The sequence below is a fragment of the Pseudonaja textilis genome, chromosome 1 (assembly GCF_049901715.1).
Source record: "Pseudonaja textilis isolate UNSWEBS1 chromosome 1, rPseTex1.2, whole genome shotgun sequence".
Classification (NCBI taxonomy): domain Eukaryota; kingdom Metazoa; phylum Chordata; class Lepidosauria; order Squamata; family Elapidae; genus Pseudonaja; species Pseudonaja textilis.
Genome location: NC_141990.1, coordinates 26,371,913 through 26,391,896, shown reverse-complemented (window position 1 = coordinate 26,391,896; position 19,984 = coordinate 26,371,913). Strand labels below are relative to the sequence as shown.

The 19,984-nt window shown below is 40.3% G+C and overlaps 2 protein-coding genes and 1 long non-coding RNA gene across 5 annotated transcripts in view; 2 read left to right on the top strand and 1 right to left on the bottom strand.

The window, feature by feature from the left end:
* LOC113446361 (uncharacterized) overlaps window positions 1-12,254 on the top strand; it is a 37,537-nt gene extending 25,283 nt beyond the window's left edge. For 2 of the 3 annotated variants that reach the window (XM_026715996.2, XM_087929792.1), the window contains exon 5: window positions 9,849-12,254. In XM_026715996.2, the coding sequence (XP_026571781.1) occupies window positions 9,849-10,603 (755 nt within the window). In that variant the 3' untranslated portion in view covers window positions 10,604-12,254. Of the gene's footprint in view, window positions 1-5,709; window positions 5,861-9,848 lie in introns of those variants that run through there. The other variant, XM_087929796.1, reaches the window with a different exon arrangement.
* Window positions 8,982-19,316, bottom strand: LOC148127535 (uncharacterized). The gene is made up of 3 exons (XR_015742851.1): window positions 19,134-19,316; window positions 18,795-18,931; window positions 8,982-13,991 (listed from the first exon to the last, which is right to left on the bottom strand). It is a non-coding gene; the product is annotated as an uncharacterized LOC148127535 (long non-coding RNA).
* ZNF395 (zinc finger protein 395) overlaps window positions 18,659-19,984 on the top strand; it is an 80,224-nt gene continuing 78,898 nt past the window's right edge. The window contains exon 1 of the mRNA XM_087929724.1: window positions 18,659-18,770. The gene's annotated coding sequence lies outside the window, so the exon portion shown is untranslated. The remainder of the gene's footprint in view (window positions 18,771-19,984) is intronic.

The window sequence follows — 19,984 nt, the reverse complement described above, 5'->3', positions numbered from 1 at the left end:
GCCACAGGTGCCCCTGGTATGACGACGTTGAGCCAGCCACGCCCACCCTGGTCTCACTCTCCCCCGCCACCACCGAGGTCAAACACAACCCTTTGTCACCCTTGCTGTAGCATGCCAAACACTTGGTTAGTAGTAGAAGGAGAGTTCAAAATCTGTCCCTGGCTTAATGTTGCTAGAGAAAAAGTCATCAAGGAGGAAAGAGGTGGTTCGCTCTTTTGGTGAGCCTTTCTAATCAGTTGGAATTTGGGAACTGATTTGTGTCTCTAACCCTCTGATTAGATCTGAGCGGTGGGGTTATAACTCTGGCTCAATATCCTGAAGGTTTGTGTATTTGAAGGTTGTGTGGGCCAGAAGTAGAGAAATTAAGTAGTGCCCCTTTCTCAGGTAAAGGAGAAAAATACAGCCTAACCCTATGCATTACTTGGGAGAAACTCCTGCTTATCCTGAGGTTAATCCTTTAACACGTATGCGTATGCGTGAAACTGGCAGTGGAATGTTCATTTACTGCAGTTTAATAACATCCTAATTATTCTGTCTATGCATCTGTCTTGCTCTGCTTATCTATTATTTTATTTATTTCATTTCCATTCACCTTCTCTAAAAGTTCAAGGCAGAATGCTTGGATATCTCCCACAACCTTATCTCTATGAGTAGAATAGGTTAAGGGAGTATAACTAACTAAACTCAATTATCAGCCGGAGAATTGTGGATGATTTTTCTTTTCCAGGAAAGATTGTGATCCCACAGGGGAACTGAAAGCAATTTTAAAAAGCAAAGTTTTACAATGTAAAATATGTTATTTCCTCATCCTGTAGAGTTTAAAACTGTGCCTTTCAAAAGCAGCCTAACCCAACCCATTTCTCCAGCTGCTTCCCTATGCTGGAAGTCAGAACTGTTTGCCCCACAATCTCTCATGAACTCTAATATTAGTTTGCCACTTTAGGTGCAGTAAAGAATCAAAATCCATCACTAGTTTTGAAATTAGATTAATCTTCCAGTTCAAATATTGTGGAATATACAAAGTCCCTCCCTCCCTTCCTTCCTCCCTCCTCTTTCTTTTCCTTCTTTTCTTTTCTTTCTGGATAGAAAGAGTTAATGTTCCACTCCAGGGCTGTGCATGTTTCTTTCTTTGCTACTGTTTCCCCAGAGACTTCTACATGTCCAGCGTAACTTAACACCAAATTGCTGTTGGCTAAACAGCACAAGGCCTGTGAGACATGATTTGCAGCCAGCTCAATTCCCAGCCTTAAACTGCAAGCATGGACAGCTACTTTGCAGCAGGGCTGAAATCCCCAATTCCTTGTTCTGCCTGTGAGCAGGGCAGGCAATGGGAGAGAAGTCGGAGACAGGGTGGCTCCAAAGCCTGAAACTGTAGTGTGTCATTTGTGGGATTTCAGATGTGGGATGGACTCTATCAGTCGGTGTGTGCATGCGTGTCTGTGTGCACACACGCTTGTATGGATTTGGACACCCAAGGCACAAAGCTCTGCCAAGTCTGATGAGTCATTGCGGTTTTCTTTGCAACTTGGTTGAGAAGACACCAGGTTATTGGGAGAGTTAAAATGGCAACAAATTTAGGGCAAATGGTCCTGGCTTGGACCAGGTGTTGTGTATTGACATGACTTCCCCGCCCTGGCTGCAGAGCAGGAATGAAGACTTGGCACAATGCGCAGCTCACCCCTTTTAACTGAAGAGGAGGGAGTGCAAGGAAAACCAAACATCCCACTTGCCGCAGGAAAATGAAAAAAAAAAGAGAAGAAGTTGCCATAAAGAAATATAAAGGATACCAGTTGGAGCGCAAATAGGCAGAAAGAGAGGAAAGAAGACAGGCTGATACTTGTGATCCTAAAAACGGGAGAGGCCGGATTCATATGGAAGGGCTAGATGGAGCTGCATTGTGGGGACTGTTCCAGAAAGGAGGCAGGAAGTCAAAGTCAAGGAACAGATCGAGGAAGGGAACTGAGGGAGATTCAAAAACTGGCACCCAAGAGCAAGGCAGGGGTCAGAGCTGAGGTCAAACCAAGAAGAAAGGAAACCCAGAAGCAAACCCACTTGGGAAGATTTTGTTGCTCAGCAAAAGCTAATTCATGCTGGAAGCCCTTTAGGGAATCTGGCCTGTCCAGAAAATCCACAGGCCAAACTGGAGAAGAGTTGAGGGCTGGCTGGGAGCTGACGAGATTTAATAGTGCGTTACCCTTCCCTTAAGCTCTAACCCTCGCGGCATAGGGAAGTTACAGATTCAGAAGTTTCCGGTTTGAATCCTAACAGTTCCTGACATACACAGATTTGTGCTTTATTTTGGCAGATTAAACCTTTGGAGGAAAGACGATGATGGGGAAGAAAGATTGATAAAATAACAAACAGCATGGGAAAAATGTTCAAAGATAACTTTATTAGGCATGGGCAGTAAAGGAGAAGACTGGACAGTATGCTTCAACTTTCATAGAACAAGGGATTGAGGTGACAGAGATGCAACGGAGAAAGAGCTGGTTTGTGCACAAAGGGCATTAGGCCAGTGTGTATTGTTTATTTATTGATTAAATTTAAATCCCCCAGGGGTGGGATTCTACTGGTTCGACCTGGTTCGGGTGAACTGGTAGCTCCAAGGATCAGCTGGGAGCAAACCAGTTCAGTTTGCTCCGACAATCAGCTATTGGGCCCATCTGCCTGCTTGGGCTCTAGGCTGTGTTTTATATCCTGTTTTTCAAGCTCAGCTGATTTGCGGGGCACAGCAGATTGCTGTGCATCAGCTGTTTAACACACAGGGATTGCTGGAGAAGGTCAGTAGCAAATGCTCTGCGCATGCACGTGTGTGATGCGCGCACTCACCGAACCGGTTGTTACATGGGTTGAATCACACCCCTGAATTCCCTCCACCCCCATCTTATTGTTTGGGCAACTCTGGGTGGCTTCTATTGTTGATTTTGGTTTTTCAGATTTTGTGAATCCAGCCACTGTGGATTATCAAGTGGTTTTATGGTTTAGCAGTATATATGAGAGCCAGTTTGGTGTAGGGGTTAAAGCACCAGGATAGAAAGCGGAAGGCCATGTGTTCTAGTCTCACCTTAGGCTTGAAGCCAGCTGGGTTGACCTTTGTGAGTTGCTCTCTCTCAGCACCAGGAAGGAGGCATCTGCAAGCCACTTCCAAAAACCTCTGCCAAGACAACTGCAGGGACTTGGCCAGGCAGTTTCCAGGAATCAAGATTAACCTGAAAGTACTAAAAAAAGAGAAACTCAACAAATTGTAATGTGGTGAAAAACTATGGTTAAAACACACTGTAGCCTAGAGCAATATGTGAGCATTTCCCATGTCTTGTAGCTGTTTGCATAATTCATTTATAAAAATCAGGTCATGCTTAATCCTGTATACATGGACATAAACATCATTTTGAATGATTACATTTTGTTTACTTCCATCTTCTTTTAAGATCTAGAAAAGGAGTGGGTCTCTTTATTTTGAAGCTTGCTGGAAGAGAGGGATTAGTTCAAACTCACTCAGAAGAAAGGTGGGATTTGCACCTGTATCTACCAATACTATAGTGCAGACCAGTATACTCCAACCCCCAGTATGTGCACTAGCACCAGGCTGCGGCATGCCAGAAACCAGACCATGCAAAACCCCATCTGTGGAATGCAGGCAGCACACTAAATATGCCCCCTCCAGGTCTGTAAAAAAAACCCTCTCTCCACAGAACTGTCCCACAAAGGTTGGGGGCCACTGCTATAGTGTGTACATTATCAGAGTGCTTAGCCAAAGGACCAAGTGAACCTCAGTATTGAACCTAAGCAATACAATTTATAGGTTTCGGTTCTTGAAGCATTAAAGCAGATTTGCAGCAGAGATTTTCCTTCAGAAATGTTTCACAGTCAGGAGAAAGGGACATTTAGTGAGCCGTCAAGAGCGGGGAAGAAGATGATGTTGGCCAGTTGGCACAACTACTTCTTGGCCTTCAAGGAAGCCTCTGAGGCTCTTGGCCTCTCTGCCTTCCTTCCGTCATGGAAATCCGTCTCCTGTTTATATTCTCAATAATAGGCTGGGTCAATCAGATGGTGGGAATCTATTTCTTTTGTGTTCCTCTCTTTAAACTTATTAAGCTGGTTTGTGAATTCTAGGGCTAGTGAATTCTCATTCTGCTGCACAGCAGATAGTTCTAGATTTTAACAGCCTTGCTCTCCCAAAGTTTATCATTTGTGCACAGAGTATATTATTAAGTAAATGATTAGGCACAAGTCCTAAAGGTGAGGGACAGACCATCATTACCAACAGAATTTGTGTAGCTGTTAATCATTTCAGTGGTGAAAGTTAAAAGATGGGATTTGCCCCCCTGCTAAATTAGGAAAATTTTTATGTACATAAACTTGTTTTTGTCTTGGCAATTAACTTTTTTAAAAAAACTATTCAAATGGCCAATTCTAAGTGGCGTACAAGTTTTAAAAAGTGCAAAAACAAAACAGCATTATACAGTATAACATTGTGATAGAATAAGATGCTCTGATTGGAAGAGAATTCTAGCATTTGTCTGTTGTCCAAACCATACAAATCCTGGCTAGTTATGATGCCGAGGAATGGGCCCAATTGCCTTTTTATAAAAACAGATTAAAGGACAGATCTTCCAGGTAATAGGGGAGGTTGTTGGATGTAGCTGGTGTTGTATTTGTGTTACATGGACTGAAATGCTAGGTGAATTCAGTCATTTTGGAGGAGGAATCTGCAGTTGAAGATCTGGCAGAAGCAATCTGGTTAAATACAGATTAAATACCTTAAATATATTAAGATATTAAATATATCAATAAATTAATGTATTAATATATTAAATGTAGATTAAATAGTAAATACAGATTAAACCTGGCTCAAAAACAGTAACACTGAGAGAGACCTTGGAGTCCTAATGGACGATCCCTTGAATATGAGCCAGCAGTGTGTGGCAGCAGCCAAAAAAGCTGATATAATTCTTGGTTGTATAAACAGAGGCATAGAATCAAAATCATGTGTAGAAGTAGTACCACTTTATAAAACCTGAGTAAGACCACACCTGAAATACTGCATCCAGTTTTGGTTATCACGCTACAAAAAAGATGTTGAGACTTTGGGGGAGAAATGCAGAGAAGAGCAACTAAAATGATTAAAGGGCTGGAAACTAAAACTTATGAAGAATGGCTGCAGGAACTGGTACGGCTAGTCTAGAGAAAAGAAGGACTGGGGTGACATGACAGCAGTATTTCAAAATTTGAGGGGTTGCCACAAAGAAGAGGGGGTCTACTTATTTTCCAAAGCATCAGAAAGCAAGACAAACTAGAATATTTCCAAGATCCCTTCCAGCTCTATTCTGATTGATTGAAGGTTGAAAAGGGAAGATCTACAGAAGGAGCTGGCTGATTAGAGAGACTGCAATACTTGGAGGAGGAAAATGGGAGTGAAATGAGGAAAGCTCGACTAAGGGGCAGGAATTACAAGGAGCCAGGAAAGGGTTATTTTTTTCTTCCTCCTCTGTAGGCTAAAAAGCAGACTTGAGAAGCGAAGGTATTGAAGCTGCCAAATGAAATAAGCATATCAAAGTAGTGTTAGACAGACCCACGTGAATCAAGAAAGGTGAGACAGTTGAGAAACTATCAGAAACTCCATATTGAAATGCCTGCCTAGTTTGTTCAGCTAATACCATTATATATTTTAGAATAAACACAAAACACAAGTGGGAAAAAGACTTTTGGCTTTGGTTTGTTTGCATGGTGTCCTATATTTGTCCATGGAAAGAAGCCCAGAGAAAACAAATCTTTTCCAGTCAAGTAAGAAATCGGATTTGGAGGAGAGAGAAGAATCCATATATACAAAGAAAACCAAATGAAGAAAAAAAAGTAGAAAGTAAGAAAGATGATCTTGATAGAAATGTGCAAGAACCATTACTTAGGCAAAAGGGATTGAAATGTTTTTTTTAAAGCCCAGAGCAACAAGTTACATGCTTCCTTGATTCACTGGAGTATAAGAAGGAGAAGGAAGTAAAGCCAGCTAGACCCGCAAAATTTTGTTATAGCCAATCTCAAGAAAAGTAGCTTAGCTTTAAGGGTAGAGTTGATTACCTGGTCTGGTCTACCAAATAGAGCTAACAACAAAAGACATTCAAGTATAAAGTTTGAATGGACTTTTCAAGTCTTATTTTAAGACAAGGTGTTTGTATAGGAGGGTGAGGTATCCTGATTAATAAACCTATAAATATCGAAGTTAAATATTTTCTTAGTCTGTTTACCAAATCCATCCAAAGTGTCACATAGACATCTAGAAGCCTCCTGGCGCTGAAAATGAATAAAAGACAGACCTGTTATGAAGAAATTGTTGGACATTACTAATATTACATTTGTGCTGTGTGGACTGGAGGTGTGATGTGAATCTGGAACGTGGAAGTGTTAAACACCCCCCACCCTAATCTTTCTGGATTGAGCCCCCTCTCAAGATGGCCCCCACCTGGCTATTTGTTTACAAGACTGGCTCTTCACCGAGGCATTCAGTGTGAGAAAATAAGATCCCATCCTTCATCATTTTTGCCATCTTTTATCCTTATTTTTTTAATGCTTTAGTGATTTTATTATAATTTCTTTGATACTGCCTCCCAGAGTCATTGAGAGTTGGCCTATATACACTCTAGAAATTCCAAGTTCATATAAAGGCATTTCAAATACATGTTGGAAATGCAAACAAGAAGAAGGGACATTATACCATGGTTGGTGGATGTGTAAAAAAAAACAAACCTAAAAATTTCTGGATTCAAATGCATAAATTCAGATGATTTTACAGATTAATATATAATTGATACAATTGGGATTGATGGGCAAACAATTGGAAAAAGCCATGGAATTTTGTTTTCATATCTGATAACAGCTGCAAGATTATTGTATGCACAAAGGGGGAAAGATTTACAAATACCTATAATGGAGGAATGCTTGGTGAAGATGGAATTCACCGAGATGGCCAAATTGATTTATTTAATTAGAAAAAAAAGACAATATCCACATTTATTGCTGACTGGAAACCTCTTACAGATGTGTAAAACAAAAAAAATAACTTGTGATTTATGGTTTTTATGATTATATAGATAGATTATAGAAAGAAGAGAGACATGTAACTTTATAGAAGGAAGTAAATTTAAAATTTTACTTATAATTAATTGCTTTAGGGAAGATCAGAAGCCACAGTGTCTTTTTTCTTTCTTTTCTATTTTGCTTTTATTTTTTTCTTTCTTGCACTTTTAACTTTCTCTTTGATTTTATCTTTTTTCCTTTCTTTATATTAGTTTGTATTATTAGTTTTTAATGTTCTTTCATAAAACTTTAATAAAATGATAATGCTGGGCAACGTATATGTTTAATAAATTTGTGTTATTATTAAAAAATAAAACAGCATTTTGTAAAGTCTCAGATGCTGTATGAAGACATGATTTCGGACATGACCTTTTGCCACAGTATCTGTTTTTTAGGACACTTTTCATTAGAAACCCAGGTGCTACAAAATTCTTTAACCTTTTTTTAAAGCCGCCTGTGATTTCTAATACAAATAAGCACATGAATTTTTTTTTTTTTTTTGTATCTTACTGTTTAAGATATTTTTTTGTGAAATGCAACTAGCTACTAAGTTATCCTGTTTCGCCTCCCATAATAGTTTTACCTCTTTGGGAAGAAAGACATATTTGACGTTTGTGGAGCAAAATATAGAGAAATGCTTGCCGCCTTTGATGTACTGGGTGTGTGCGAGTAAAATCTAAGTGTTAAGTAACTAGAGACAGAATGACAGTAGAAGAGTTTTGCTATGCTTTTAAGTTTTCACTGTTTCACACGTAAAAAACAGAGGACAATATTACTATCAAAGATAGAAAACATCAAGATACCGTTCCAGCATAAGTGAAGCACGGTAGAATCTTCTCAAATGTTGTGTTGACTTAAGGAAATGTCAAATTCTGATTTTTATCAGAGCTGCTGGACTGGATCAGAGGGTAAAGCTTTCCCGTTTCACTATTTCCCTACTCCACCCCACACCCTCCACCCCAGGCCAGCTGCTGTAAGCTTGGGGATGGGGGGAAGGGAGGAATACAGGAACAGCCTTTAAAGTCTTACTGGTTCAAGGCCAGCCTGCTAGATACAAATGCTCTTAGTTATTTTATCTTTAGGAGAGGAAACCTGCTCAGCAAGTCTCTTGACAGCTTCTGCAGACAGTGTTGAAACCTGCTCTTTCACTTAAGTACTTAACAAAAAGGAACAAACTCATTACAAGTGTTGGCATTCAGCCCAATGTGCTTGGCCGCTGTGGTGCAGAGAGAATTGACAACCTACAAAAGGTGCCCAGATTCTGCCCTGTGCTAATTCTTTTGCATGCCTCCTGAAGCATGTGTGTTAACTGGCACAGAAGCAAAATGTAGACAAGGCCCCTCTCAAGTCATGTGGCTTGCCTCGCTGGATTTTAATTCCCCCATCAAAAGCCCCTTAAAACAGAGTTTGGCTCCTTATCATACCGTTTGCTCTTCTCAATGGGAGAAAAGGTATATGATATTTTACATTAATACATTAATTGTTCCTCTCTTGATCTGAGGTTCCTTTCTACAGGTTTGTTCTGTGCCTCAGTTTCCTGGATGATGCTCATCACAACAGCTCTCCTGCTTTAATGCTTTTTCCCCTAAGGGCCATAGTACATACTCCCTATCAGTGGTGGGATTCAAAAAAAAATTTTTTTACTACCGGTTCTGTGGGCTTGGCTTGGTGGGCGTGGCAGGGAAGGATACTGCAAAATCTCCAGTCAGAGATGGTATTTGCCGGTTCTCTGAACTATTCAAAATTTCCGCTATCGGTTCTCCAGAACTGGTCAGAACCTGCTGAATATCACCTCTGCTCCCTATGCATTGCTACGTATTTATAGGTGCCTAAACAGAAAGTCAAAGTGTCTATATCTGATCCTGATAGTAGCTAGATATCTAAATGACATAGAAAGAGGAAGACTGGTATCGATTTGAAGATTGTTTATTTATTTGTTTTGATGTTGTAATCTTCATAAATTCCTGGTAATTTCTATCTTAAAATAAACATGTAAAATACATTTTAATAATCCAAAAATAATTACATAGAACAGTATGATAAGAATGTAAACAAGATTTAAAATAAAAATAAAACCAGAGTTGGTCGCTATTTCTATATCTGTCTCTCACCATTGATCGTGTTGCCTCTTCTCCTGTCTTACTCCTCTGGTGACATTGATAGGCAAGGCTGTAATAATATAATTTCCATCCTGGTCAATTTCAAGCTCTTTGTGCCAACCTCAAACTTTTCCTTATAACTTCCTTCTTCCTAAGCATTCCATCCTTTTCTCATGTATTATCAGCCTATCAACATAATCTATATCTATCCTCATTCCTCTTCTCTATCTGGTTCTTTAGCAGAATCCATATAAATCCATCCCAACTGACTTTAAGCCTAGAAAATCTAAGTCTTATACTCGGGGATTAGTCAATCCTTTGACAGATTCTCTTAGAAATTACAGCTTGCTGACACTTTGTAGTAAGAAGTCGGTTCTCATTCACTTTACTGCTCCTTCTTTTTACTTTGCCTGTGCCATATCCTGAAACTTTTCTCGTTCATGGCAGCAGGTCTTCTGGAGCTTATCCTACTGGATGGCCTAACAAGATTTTATTAATTTGGTCTGGTCTCTTGAATGTGTTTATCAGAGCCATGTCTGCTGACTGGGTTTGTTGCAGGAGAGATCAATCCTCTGGGACAGAGGACAGTGCACTTCTAACGTGTATTAAATTGCCTAACCCATCTTTTGTAAAAGCATCTCAAGCAATGTATAATTAAAGTAATATTTTTCTGTACAGGTAACACTTTGCCTAGTCACCAAACACAGGAGCAATCAAATGGATTTTCTTCAGAGCTTCAGCAAGCAAATGCTGACTCTCCAAAATATACACAGGAAGTTAACTCAAGCCAACAAACGATGGAGAAACTGAACATGAAACAACACAGAAACTTGAGTCCACAAGCGCCAGGTTCCAACGTACCATCCCCAAGCCCACTGCAGTTCAGGAAACTCCCAGTGACTCCCAAAGAGGCCTACCTATCTAAAATGTTACCATCAACTCAGAACCTAGACAACCTAATTTACGAAAGCATTGGTATTAAAGAACAGGAACTATATAGCAAGGATTGGCTGGAAGAAAGGACAGGCTGTCAGATGGTGTCTAGTGATAATTTGATCTGTTCCACAACCCATGGAGTTGGAGCAGAGCCTGTGGTACTTGGTGGGAAAGATTCTGAAGTTGAAGGATCCAACAACATGCCTGTGCAGTTGTCCCCAGCTCAACAATGCCAGGAGTCACATGGCCAGTTGCAGGAAGTGGCACCTGAGAAAGAGGCCCCTCAGGCTCAGCTTGAATCTGATTCAAGAAGACTAAGTGCCATGTATGCTCGAGTGTGTAAGCGAACCAAGGCATCGCAGCCAGTGCAACCTGAAAATTGTGATGAGTCTAAGGAACAAGAAGAGGAAGAACCTCCACCCATTCCAGAAAAATGTTTTGAGCACATCTATGAAAGCCTGAATGCCGATGGTGAGATGCAGGATGGGGGCTTGTAGGTGCAACTCTTTCTAAACTGGAAAGTGTACTATATGTTCTAATCTAAATGGGCAACTATTCATTATGCAGAAAAGTCAATTATGTACATTTATATGGTGTTCATAAATCTCTGAGGTATATAGGTGCTACTGAAGAGTTGGCTGAAATGTTAAGCTTTAAAAAAAAAATAGTTCAAACTGTTACAATTTTCTATCTTCCCCAAAATCCTGGTGCTGGAAAGTTCTACCCTTTTCTTCCACTTCTGTATATTTTTCTCCTTCTGACATCAATTTTGACTTCCCTGGGCCTTTTTTCATTGCCTGGCCAACTTGGAAGTGCTCTTCTAGCAATGGGAGGGCCAATGTGAGCCAGCAAGATGGTGGCCACCCAAAAGATAGAGGTCTTTAGATTTGAAAAACTCAAAGATTTCAGCTGGTTACAAAAAGCGGTAAATATGTACTTGGATATAAACAAACTCTGAAAATGATTCGGCAGGGCAAAGCCAAGTTAGTTATCCTAATAAATTACTGTCCTGCTTTGAGAAAGTCAGAAATTGAGTACTATGCTATGTTGGCCAAAACTGTTGTGCATAACTACAATGGCAACAATATTGAACAACTTGTGGGAAGTAGTGACATCATTAGAGGCATGCCAGAACAAAACAACGAGAAGTAAAATTAATAAACTTAAATTCTGTATAATAAAACTGGCTATAAATCTAAAACAAAATTCTGATTTCCCTGGGAAAAGGGGCTAAAACCAGTTTATTTTTGTGGTGCGTAGATGATGTTCATCATATGATAATACCCCTGAACTCATTTCAACCCCTAATTTGATGGATGTGGAAAGTGTGTTTTAGAAGAAAGCTGACAAGGACTGAACAATTACGTGCATAACTGACTATGTTCTTGACTCACCTGTCTTTCATCTTGCAATTAAAGAAACAGTAGCAGGATTGTTATCAGTAGTGGGTGGAATTTACAGCTTCATAGAAAGCAAGAGTGATCTATACATCCAAGATGGGAAGCAGTCAATTTCAGGTTTTTTAGCAGCTTGGTACTTTCTGTGATGACAACCCTCTATCATTTCCACAGGGGAGGATGCTGTGAAGGATATCGAAGTTCCCAAGACTCTTATGATACTGCACTTCCCAAAATCTGGGTCCTTTCTTGGAGAATACACTGGGAATTACAGGTTTTATAATCCCAAACCTTCCATAATCTGTAAACATAACCCAGATGATGGCACTGGGATACAGAACACCCCAAAAGACTAGGATTGGGAAAAATAGTTTTAAGTAACTGTAAACCAGAGTTTTTAATGTGGGATTTTACATCACTTCTCAGTTGTAGCTCTCCTGTTTGAATATATATGTTCAGAATTGTCCTACACTGTGCCACAATTCAATTCCCACAACTCTAAAGAGGGAAGAAATCATTTCTGAGTCTTGGAACATACATTCAATTAACTACAGTACACCTTTGGGTAATTATGTTGCTCACTCAAACTGCATTATACAAATGATAGGGGACGTTTTGCATTCTGTCAAATTGTGATATTCAAGTTATACAAAATCTATTGCATGTGTTTTAAATATGTATTTAATCTATTTTTTTTAAATAACTTATCTTCACTTTTAAAATAAAATTAAAATGGACTTGAATATCAGCATCAGTAGCTTGATTGTTGTTTGTTTATTCATACAGTTTAAAGGCCACACAATTCCCAATTATTATTGGGTGGGGGATATCACCAGACCAAGGAATTCATAAGTGTTCCAAAGGCGAAATAACCCCACCCCCCAAGGCACACTGCTTAATTACTTCATGGGACCTGAAAAACATCCACTTTGCCCAGTCTCGTTGGATGATCAGAAACAACTGGAGATAATTGGTTGCTTAAACAATCAGGCCTATGCCATGAAAAGCTTTATGGGTGAAAAGCAGCCCCCACAATTAAACAATTTTCTTTAAAAAAAATGGCAGTGTTGCAAAGATTCCAGTACATGAGTCCCAAGGGCAAAACCAATAGGCAAGTGTCAAACCGCAGCACAGAGAGCAACTTCCCAGCACCAGTATGGTTTCAAGATGGATAGGCTCACAGATGTCTCCATCCAGCCTGGCAGTGCTGCCATGTCACCGGAAGTCTCCAGCTCCTTTTCAGGGACCTCTTCACTGTCCTCCACACTGGACAAAAGCATCTGAAGAGTTAAATCAAATGTCCTGACCAATGAGACAATAGAAATCCCTCTTAAGTCTCAGATAGACTTAAGAGGTCTATCACACTTCACAAAGCTGGTAATCCTGGAGTAACCAGCCACATATTGCCAGTTGATGACTGAACCTTGCTTGATCTTCCCAACTGTAGCTCACCACATATTCAGCTGGCAGGGAAGCCAAGCCATGATCAGCTTTAGACCTCAGGCCACTTTTTCAATAGCTCTCCAGGATGCTCCCTGCTCACCTCCACAAAGTGGCTGCAGTCCAGTGCAAACCCAAGCATGGTCCCTGGCATTACATGCTGGTTTCCAACCCATCTCCTTAGTCTTTCTATCCATACTGATAGTCCCAAAGGTGCTTCTTCCCAAGCTTGGATGAGAAGCAAAACATCTTCAAAGAAAAAAAAGTCCAGTTGCCTCTTGAAAAAGCACCTTTGGGACAACCATGTCCTGGATGACGGAGAATCTCCATAGACATCCATATTGATAGTTACAAAAGAAAGGAAGCTATATGTGCACAAGGGTTCAAGCACTGTGGTTCTAAAGAACTGGTTCTTTACTGGTTTCTCTGCATACCACAGCACTCCAGCATGTTCCTGGTGGTGCTTTTGTTTATATCAGGAAAGCATGCTTCCAATGTCCTGATAGATGGCATTAATTTAATTGATCAAATGAACCCAGAGTGCATCAATCTTATTGAATCAAACCAGCCAGGCCAATGGCTGATGAGACAGCCAGTCCCTCAAGTAACCAAGCGTTGTGCCATGTAGGGGTTTATAGGTCATGACTACCACCTTGGATTGCACTCAAAGGCACATGGGCTACCAGAGCAGCTCACAAAGCAGGGATGTCAGATGAGCATACCAAAACAAACCCAACACTGCCTGCACTACCTCTTTCTAGACCAGATGAAGCTTCCAAGTGGTCCTCAGGGGCAGCCCCATGATTACTGAATTGCTGCAATCAAACCATGAAGTTACTGAAGAGTGTCCCAAATGCAGGAAAATATTTTAATGCATCGAAATTCAATTTTCAGATTTCAATTAATAGTAGCAATAGTCTTGCAAAGAAGTGCTGCCAGTTCTACAGCAAAAGTGAAACCACTATATTGAAGTAAAATGAAAGTCTTTCCAAATTTGTTCTTTCCCTGCTTCCTCTTCTTCTTCCAGAGCTGGATATCCAAAGAGATTCTGGAGTTGAAACAGAAAACTTTAATGGCAACCCATATTATGAAATGCCTAGATATTAACGACTCTAGAAGATGCAGTTTCCACAAATGTTAAAGGTCCATTTGGAAAGTCATACCACCCTGTAGCTTTTATTGAAGACTTTGATATTTTGGGGAGTGAAAGAGAACAAACAGCATGCTTTCTCAACCACAGCAAGCTATGCCTCGTTCTCTGATCTTCTCACACTAAATTGACAGTGTGATTCCACCTAGCAGAGGGGTGGAACCTATTGTAGTTTCCAGAGCAAGTTGCACAAATGTATCTAGAAAATGAGAGCAGCCTGATTTTGACATCTTCAAGAGACTGGATGCCTTTTTATCTTCCCCCCTTCCCCTTCTCCTTTTCCCTCAGTACTTAGACATATATTGTAATTCTTTGAATATCATGACTAATTCATAATGTGGAAATTAAATAGCAGCCAGCCAAATATTCATCTTTGTCGTCTGTGTATTTGGGAATTAATGTTTTTAATATGACTAATCTCCTGAGCTTTGTGTACTGATGTACTCTCACAACAGGTGTCAGCGATCAGCTGCTCCAGGCCTAATTCTCATTGATGTCCTGGTGACCTGACTCTGAACTGTACCACTTCAGATTATAGGTGGGGGCTTATGTAATTAATTGAACCATGAAATTTTTGTCATCATGGCTTTATTCCTTTCAAATAAAACTTCTCAGGGAAAACCCTTCTCATTCTACATGCTAGTCTTCTATTATTTGAGAGAAAAGGCTACCTCGGAATGCTTTTGGGAATACATTGGCACTGGCAATGAATGTGGGTCATTTTTATAGGAACACTGACATTTTACGTACTCTTTTATTGATATTTGTGCTGGTAAACCGTTACTGTTGCTCAGGAACACCGTTTGCCATTTTGAGCCAATCATACTGATGAACTACATAAATCTTACAAATAAATAAAACACTGCACTTTACTTGAATGTTTCTCAGTTGAAATTAATCTTTGGGACTAGTACCTGAAATCTGTAGTGGTACGCTGCAGAGAAAAAATGACTTCATTGAGAATTGGGAAATTAAAAGGGAAGAGAATTATGAGCTGTTTCCAATGAAGAATTTAATCTTTCTTTCAGCTGAATAGAACTAGAACAGAACAGAATAGGATAGAATAACAGAGTTGGAAGGGACCTTGGAGGTCTTCTAGTCCAACCCCCTGCTTAGGCAGGAAACCCTACACCGCTTCAGACAAATGATTATCCAACATCTTTTTAAAAACGCCCAGTGTTGGAGCATTACAACTTCTAGAGGCAAGTTGTTCCACTGATTAATTGTTCTAACTGTCAGGAAATTTTTCCTTAGTTCTAGGTTGTTTCTCTCCTTGATAAGTTTCCACCCATTGCTTCTTGTCCTGCCCTCAGATACTTTGGAGAATAGATTCTTTGTGGCAGCCCCTGAAGTATTGGAAACTACTCTCATGTCACCCCTAGTCCTTCTCTTCATCAAACTAGACATATCCAATTCCAGCAACCGTTCTTTATATGTTTTAGCCCCCAGCCCCTTAATCATCTTCGTTGCTCTTCTCTGCACTCTTTCTAGAGCCTCAACATCTTTTTTATATCGTGGTGATCAAAACTATATGCGGTATTCCCAGTGTGGCCTTCCCAAGGCATTATAAAGTGGTATTAAAACTTTGTGTGATCTTGATTCTATCCCTCTGTTTATGCAGCCTCGAACTGTGTTGGCTTTTTGGCAGCTGCAGCACACTGCTGGCTCATATTTAAATGGTTGTCCACTAGGACTCTGAGATCTCTCTCACAGTTACTACTATTGAGCAAAGTACCACGTACACTGTACCTGTGCATTTTGTTTTTCTTGCCTAAATGTAGAACCTTACTTTTTTCACCATTGAATTTCATTTTGTTGATAGCTAACTAGAAGATGGTTGGTTAGATTCATGCGTGGTTAAAAGAAATACTTTTAGTAGAAAAGAGATCACTGAAGATAACTCAGCATCTCATGGCTATAAAAACGAAGAATTTTGCTCTTTGTATTACTGTGGCACAATTACTATGCCTCCTAAAACATGATAAATTAGCTACTTGCTTAGTTTTCCTGAAACAATGCATCACATGTAATTCCATTTATAGAAAAGCAGAACTGATGAAAACTAGATTGTGTATTTGTAATTCCTTCAAAAGTCATAAGGAAGGTGGTTAGTCCCAAAATAATGTCTGTTTTGTTGGCTAGACCCAGGGCAAGACAGGCAAGTGCATTGACTTTGATAAGGCAATGCAACAATTACTCTCCCCCCAAGGGTTGCCTTACATCCTCCTCTTTATATAATACTATGGTTTTATGTAACTGTGGATAAATATTCAGAAGGAAGAAGGAACGGGGAAGGTTCATTAATGACATAGATGAGGGAATAGAAGGGGAACTTACCAAATTTGCAGGTGATACTAAGCTGGCAGGAATAGCTAACATTCAAGAAGATAGGTTCAAGATCCAGATGGATCTTGACAGACTAGAACACTGGGCCATATCTAACAAAATGAAATTCAATGTAGAGAAAAGTAAAGTCCTACACTTAGACAAGAAAAACCAAAAGTACACATATAGACTGGGTGAAACCAGGCTTAATAGCAGTAACTGTGTGAGGGATCTTGGAGTCTTAGTGGAGAACCAGCTAAATATGAGCCAGCAATGTGCAGCAGCAGCCAAAAAAGCTAATGCAATCCTGTTGCACTAACAGAGGAATAAAATCAAGATCAAGTGAGGTAGTAATACCACTCTATAAAGCCTTAGTAAGACCTGGAGTACTGCATCCAGTTTTGGTCACCACACTATAAAAAGATGTTGAGACTCTAGAAAAAGTACAGAGAAGAGCAACCAGGATGATTAGGGGGCTGGAGACTAAAACATATGAAGAACGGTTACAGGAACTGGGTATGGCTAGTCTAGTGAAGAGAAGGACCAGGGGAGACATGATAGCAGTCTTCTAATATTTGGGGGGCTGCCACAGAGAGGAAGGGATCAAGCTATTTTCTAAAGCACCTGAAGGCCAGACAAGGAATAATGGATGGAAACTGAACAAGGAGAGATTTAACCTGGAAATAAGGAGAAACTTTCTGACAGTGAGAGCAATCAACCAAGGGAACAGCTTGCCCTCGGAAGTTGTGGGAGCGCATCACTTGAGACTTTCAAGAAGAGATTGGACTCTTATCCAATGGTGTAGGGTCTCCTGTTTGGACAGAGGGTTGGACTATATGACTTACAAGGTCCCTTCCAACTCTGATTATCTGTTATCTAGGTCTATCTAGAAATATACAAGCAGGATGCCCTGATGTCTCGTCAGGAATGTACATGTGCTAAAATCCAAGAGCTTAATCAAAGAGATAATGAGTAATTAGTTTAGCTAATGCTGTGTGATTATTTTCCCTATTGTTAATGAAATTTGTCTTTCGCTTTCTTGATTTTAGAAGGGAATGTTAGTCTTTTTCACTTGTGCAAGACCATGTGATCATACAGTTATCTTGTGTGTTTCATGATTTTTAAGTTCAGTATTTCTAAGCATGGGGTGGGAAGATTGAAATCACCATCCTTTCTATTTCCTAGAGCTGTGCTGAAGGGCCAAAGCTGGAGTACAAGGTTTAAGCTGTCTCCAACTTGCCAAACTAGGAGCTTGTTTGGAAGAAGGAATCCAGAGATGTTAAATCACTGTTTATCAACTTGGGCAGCTTCAAAATGTGTGGACTTCAACTCCCAGAATTCCTCAGCCAGCATGGCCATTCTTAAGAATTGTAGAGAGGGGCTTACTTCTTTATGCACCGTTAGGCTAGAGATCTGCAGGAAATCATAAGGAATCCTCTCATGCTAGAAATCCTCAAGACACAAGAGGGGTTCCTATAATTTTAACAAATGCTACGATGGTTGTAGTTGGCCAGTAACAATGATAAAGTTCTGGGGATTTAAGTCCATACATCTCAAAGTTGATCAGGTTGGGCAACACTGTTTTACATTACCCATACCTCTCCCCCATTTTATAGGAGAGTGAAAAATAATGGCCATTATTATGTCATTATTATCTAAGTCTATAATATTTGGGTACTTAGAATTAAAAAAAAAAATTACTTTGAAAAAAATAGTAAAAAAGATTCTCCATTACCCTTTCAGTTGCTAGATACGCTATGTGTAGAAAAAACTAACTGCTTTCAGTTTGCACTGTTACCCTTGTCCCATCACTGTGAGATCAAAGAGGATATTGTCTTCTGCCCTAATTCCCCTCTCCCTCCCAACACTTCTGAATACTGGCTGCTATCTGTCTTAATCTAAAGCAACAAAAGAACACTATGTTAATGTACTGGCCAGCCCTGGGCTAGAACAAAGGGAGAGCATTTAGAATTAGGGCTCTGGGATAACCCCGATGTTGCTGGCTGGTTGGGGGCTGGCTGGCATTGAGAACGGAAAGCCTGGCGTGGAAGAAGAACTGAAAATGAGACGAGAGGGCAGCCTCATCACCTCCCTCCTAAAGGTTGGGATTCCCCCCCCCCCCACACACACACACTGTTTTTCTCTGGTTAAAACAGGCTTTTCGGGTTTAGGGAAGGATGCAGCAAATCCCATCCCCTCCCCACGTGCTGGCAATGACCATGGGACAAATACTCATATCCAGGCAATCTTTGTCACTCTGCAAAACTTTGGGCTTAATCTTCTGCTTCTAATGGGTAGAATCATATATTTATTTCACATGGCACTCTTGAAGTCTACTGATTTGACAATAAGGTAAGATTGGACGAGTTTACTCACGTAGACCTGTAAGATCTTTGCCAACTGTTTGCATTTTAGGCTTCTGAGTCACAATTCTGTCTTGACTGAACAAGGAAATGGCTCCTTCCAGTTGTGTTCAATAACTGTTGTTTTCATGGGCTTGTCCGTGCAGTTTTCTTGGAAACAATATGGAAACTAGTTTGTTTTTAATTGCCCTTTTTCAGGCTGTTTTTCAACTTCCCATTTTAGCCCACAGCCTTAACATCAGAGGTGGGATTCGGACTGCTCCTATAGATCTGGTTGTTAGGATTCTGCCCAGTTCGGAGAACCAGCAAATTGTGCCCCTGGCTGGCCCCTCCCCTCCCCCTCACTCCTTACCTGACATGCGCACCATCAAACTTGCCTGCTAAGTTGCTTTTTTTCTTTTTCCCGACCATCAGTTGTTCTGCTGTGCCAGGAGATTTAGATTAGCTAGAAGGAAGGAAATCATTGGATTTCTTGCTTTCTAGCTAATCTAAAAGTAGAGCTGAACCTTCCTTAGGACTGACACTTCTATTTTTCAGTGCAGACTCAGGTAGCAAATTGCAGAAAGGTAGATCTTTAAGTGAATCTGCGATTCTGTGAGCAACTCCATCTGCCTGCCTGCTTTGCCTGCTTTTGGGTAAAAGTTGCTCTTTTTTAATAAGATAAATATTTACATAAATATTTACAATATTCACATACAAGCCACGCCCAATCAGTCGCGTGACCACCAAGTTACACTGACAAATTAGGCCACGCCCACAGAACTGGTTGTTAAGAAATTTGAATCCCACCCCTGCTTAGTATCCCCTGATAGTCTCACTTCTGGGTACTAACCAGACCTGGCTCTGCTTAGATTCAAAGCTGAGGGGAAAAAACCAGCACCCCCACAGATCAAGTAATTAGTCCATTTTCCTTTGATGTGCACATGCAGGAGAATTTGGTACTTTGAGTAAGAAAGAGATTGGGAAGTATTCAAAGATGCAGTAGAACATCTTCTCAGTGCTCCACTATTTGGGAAGCATTAGAGACCCCTCAATAAGCCACAAAAGTCCTGCAAATTGCAAATCCAGTCCCACCCACCCATCCTACCCCCACAGTCCATGGAGCAGAAAAATGCTGTTATGTCTCTTATATTACTTCTATCTGAACAGATCCATTGAAGTCATGAAACCCAATATCCTTCTCAGTTTAATCCAGATTAAAAC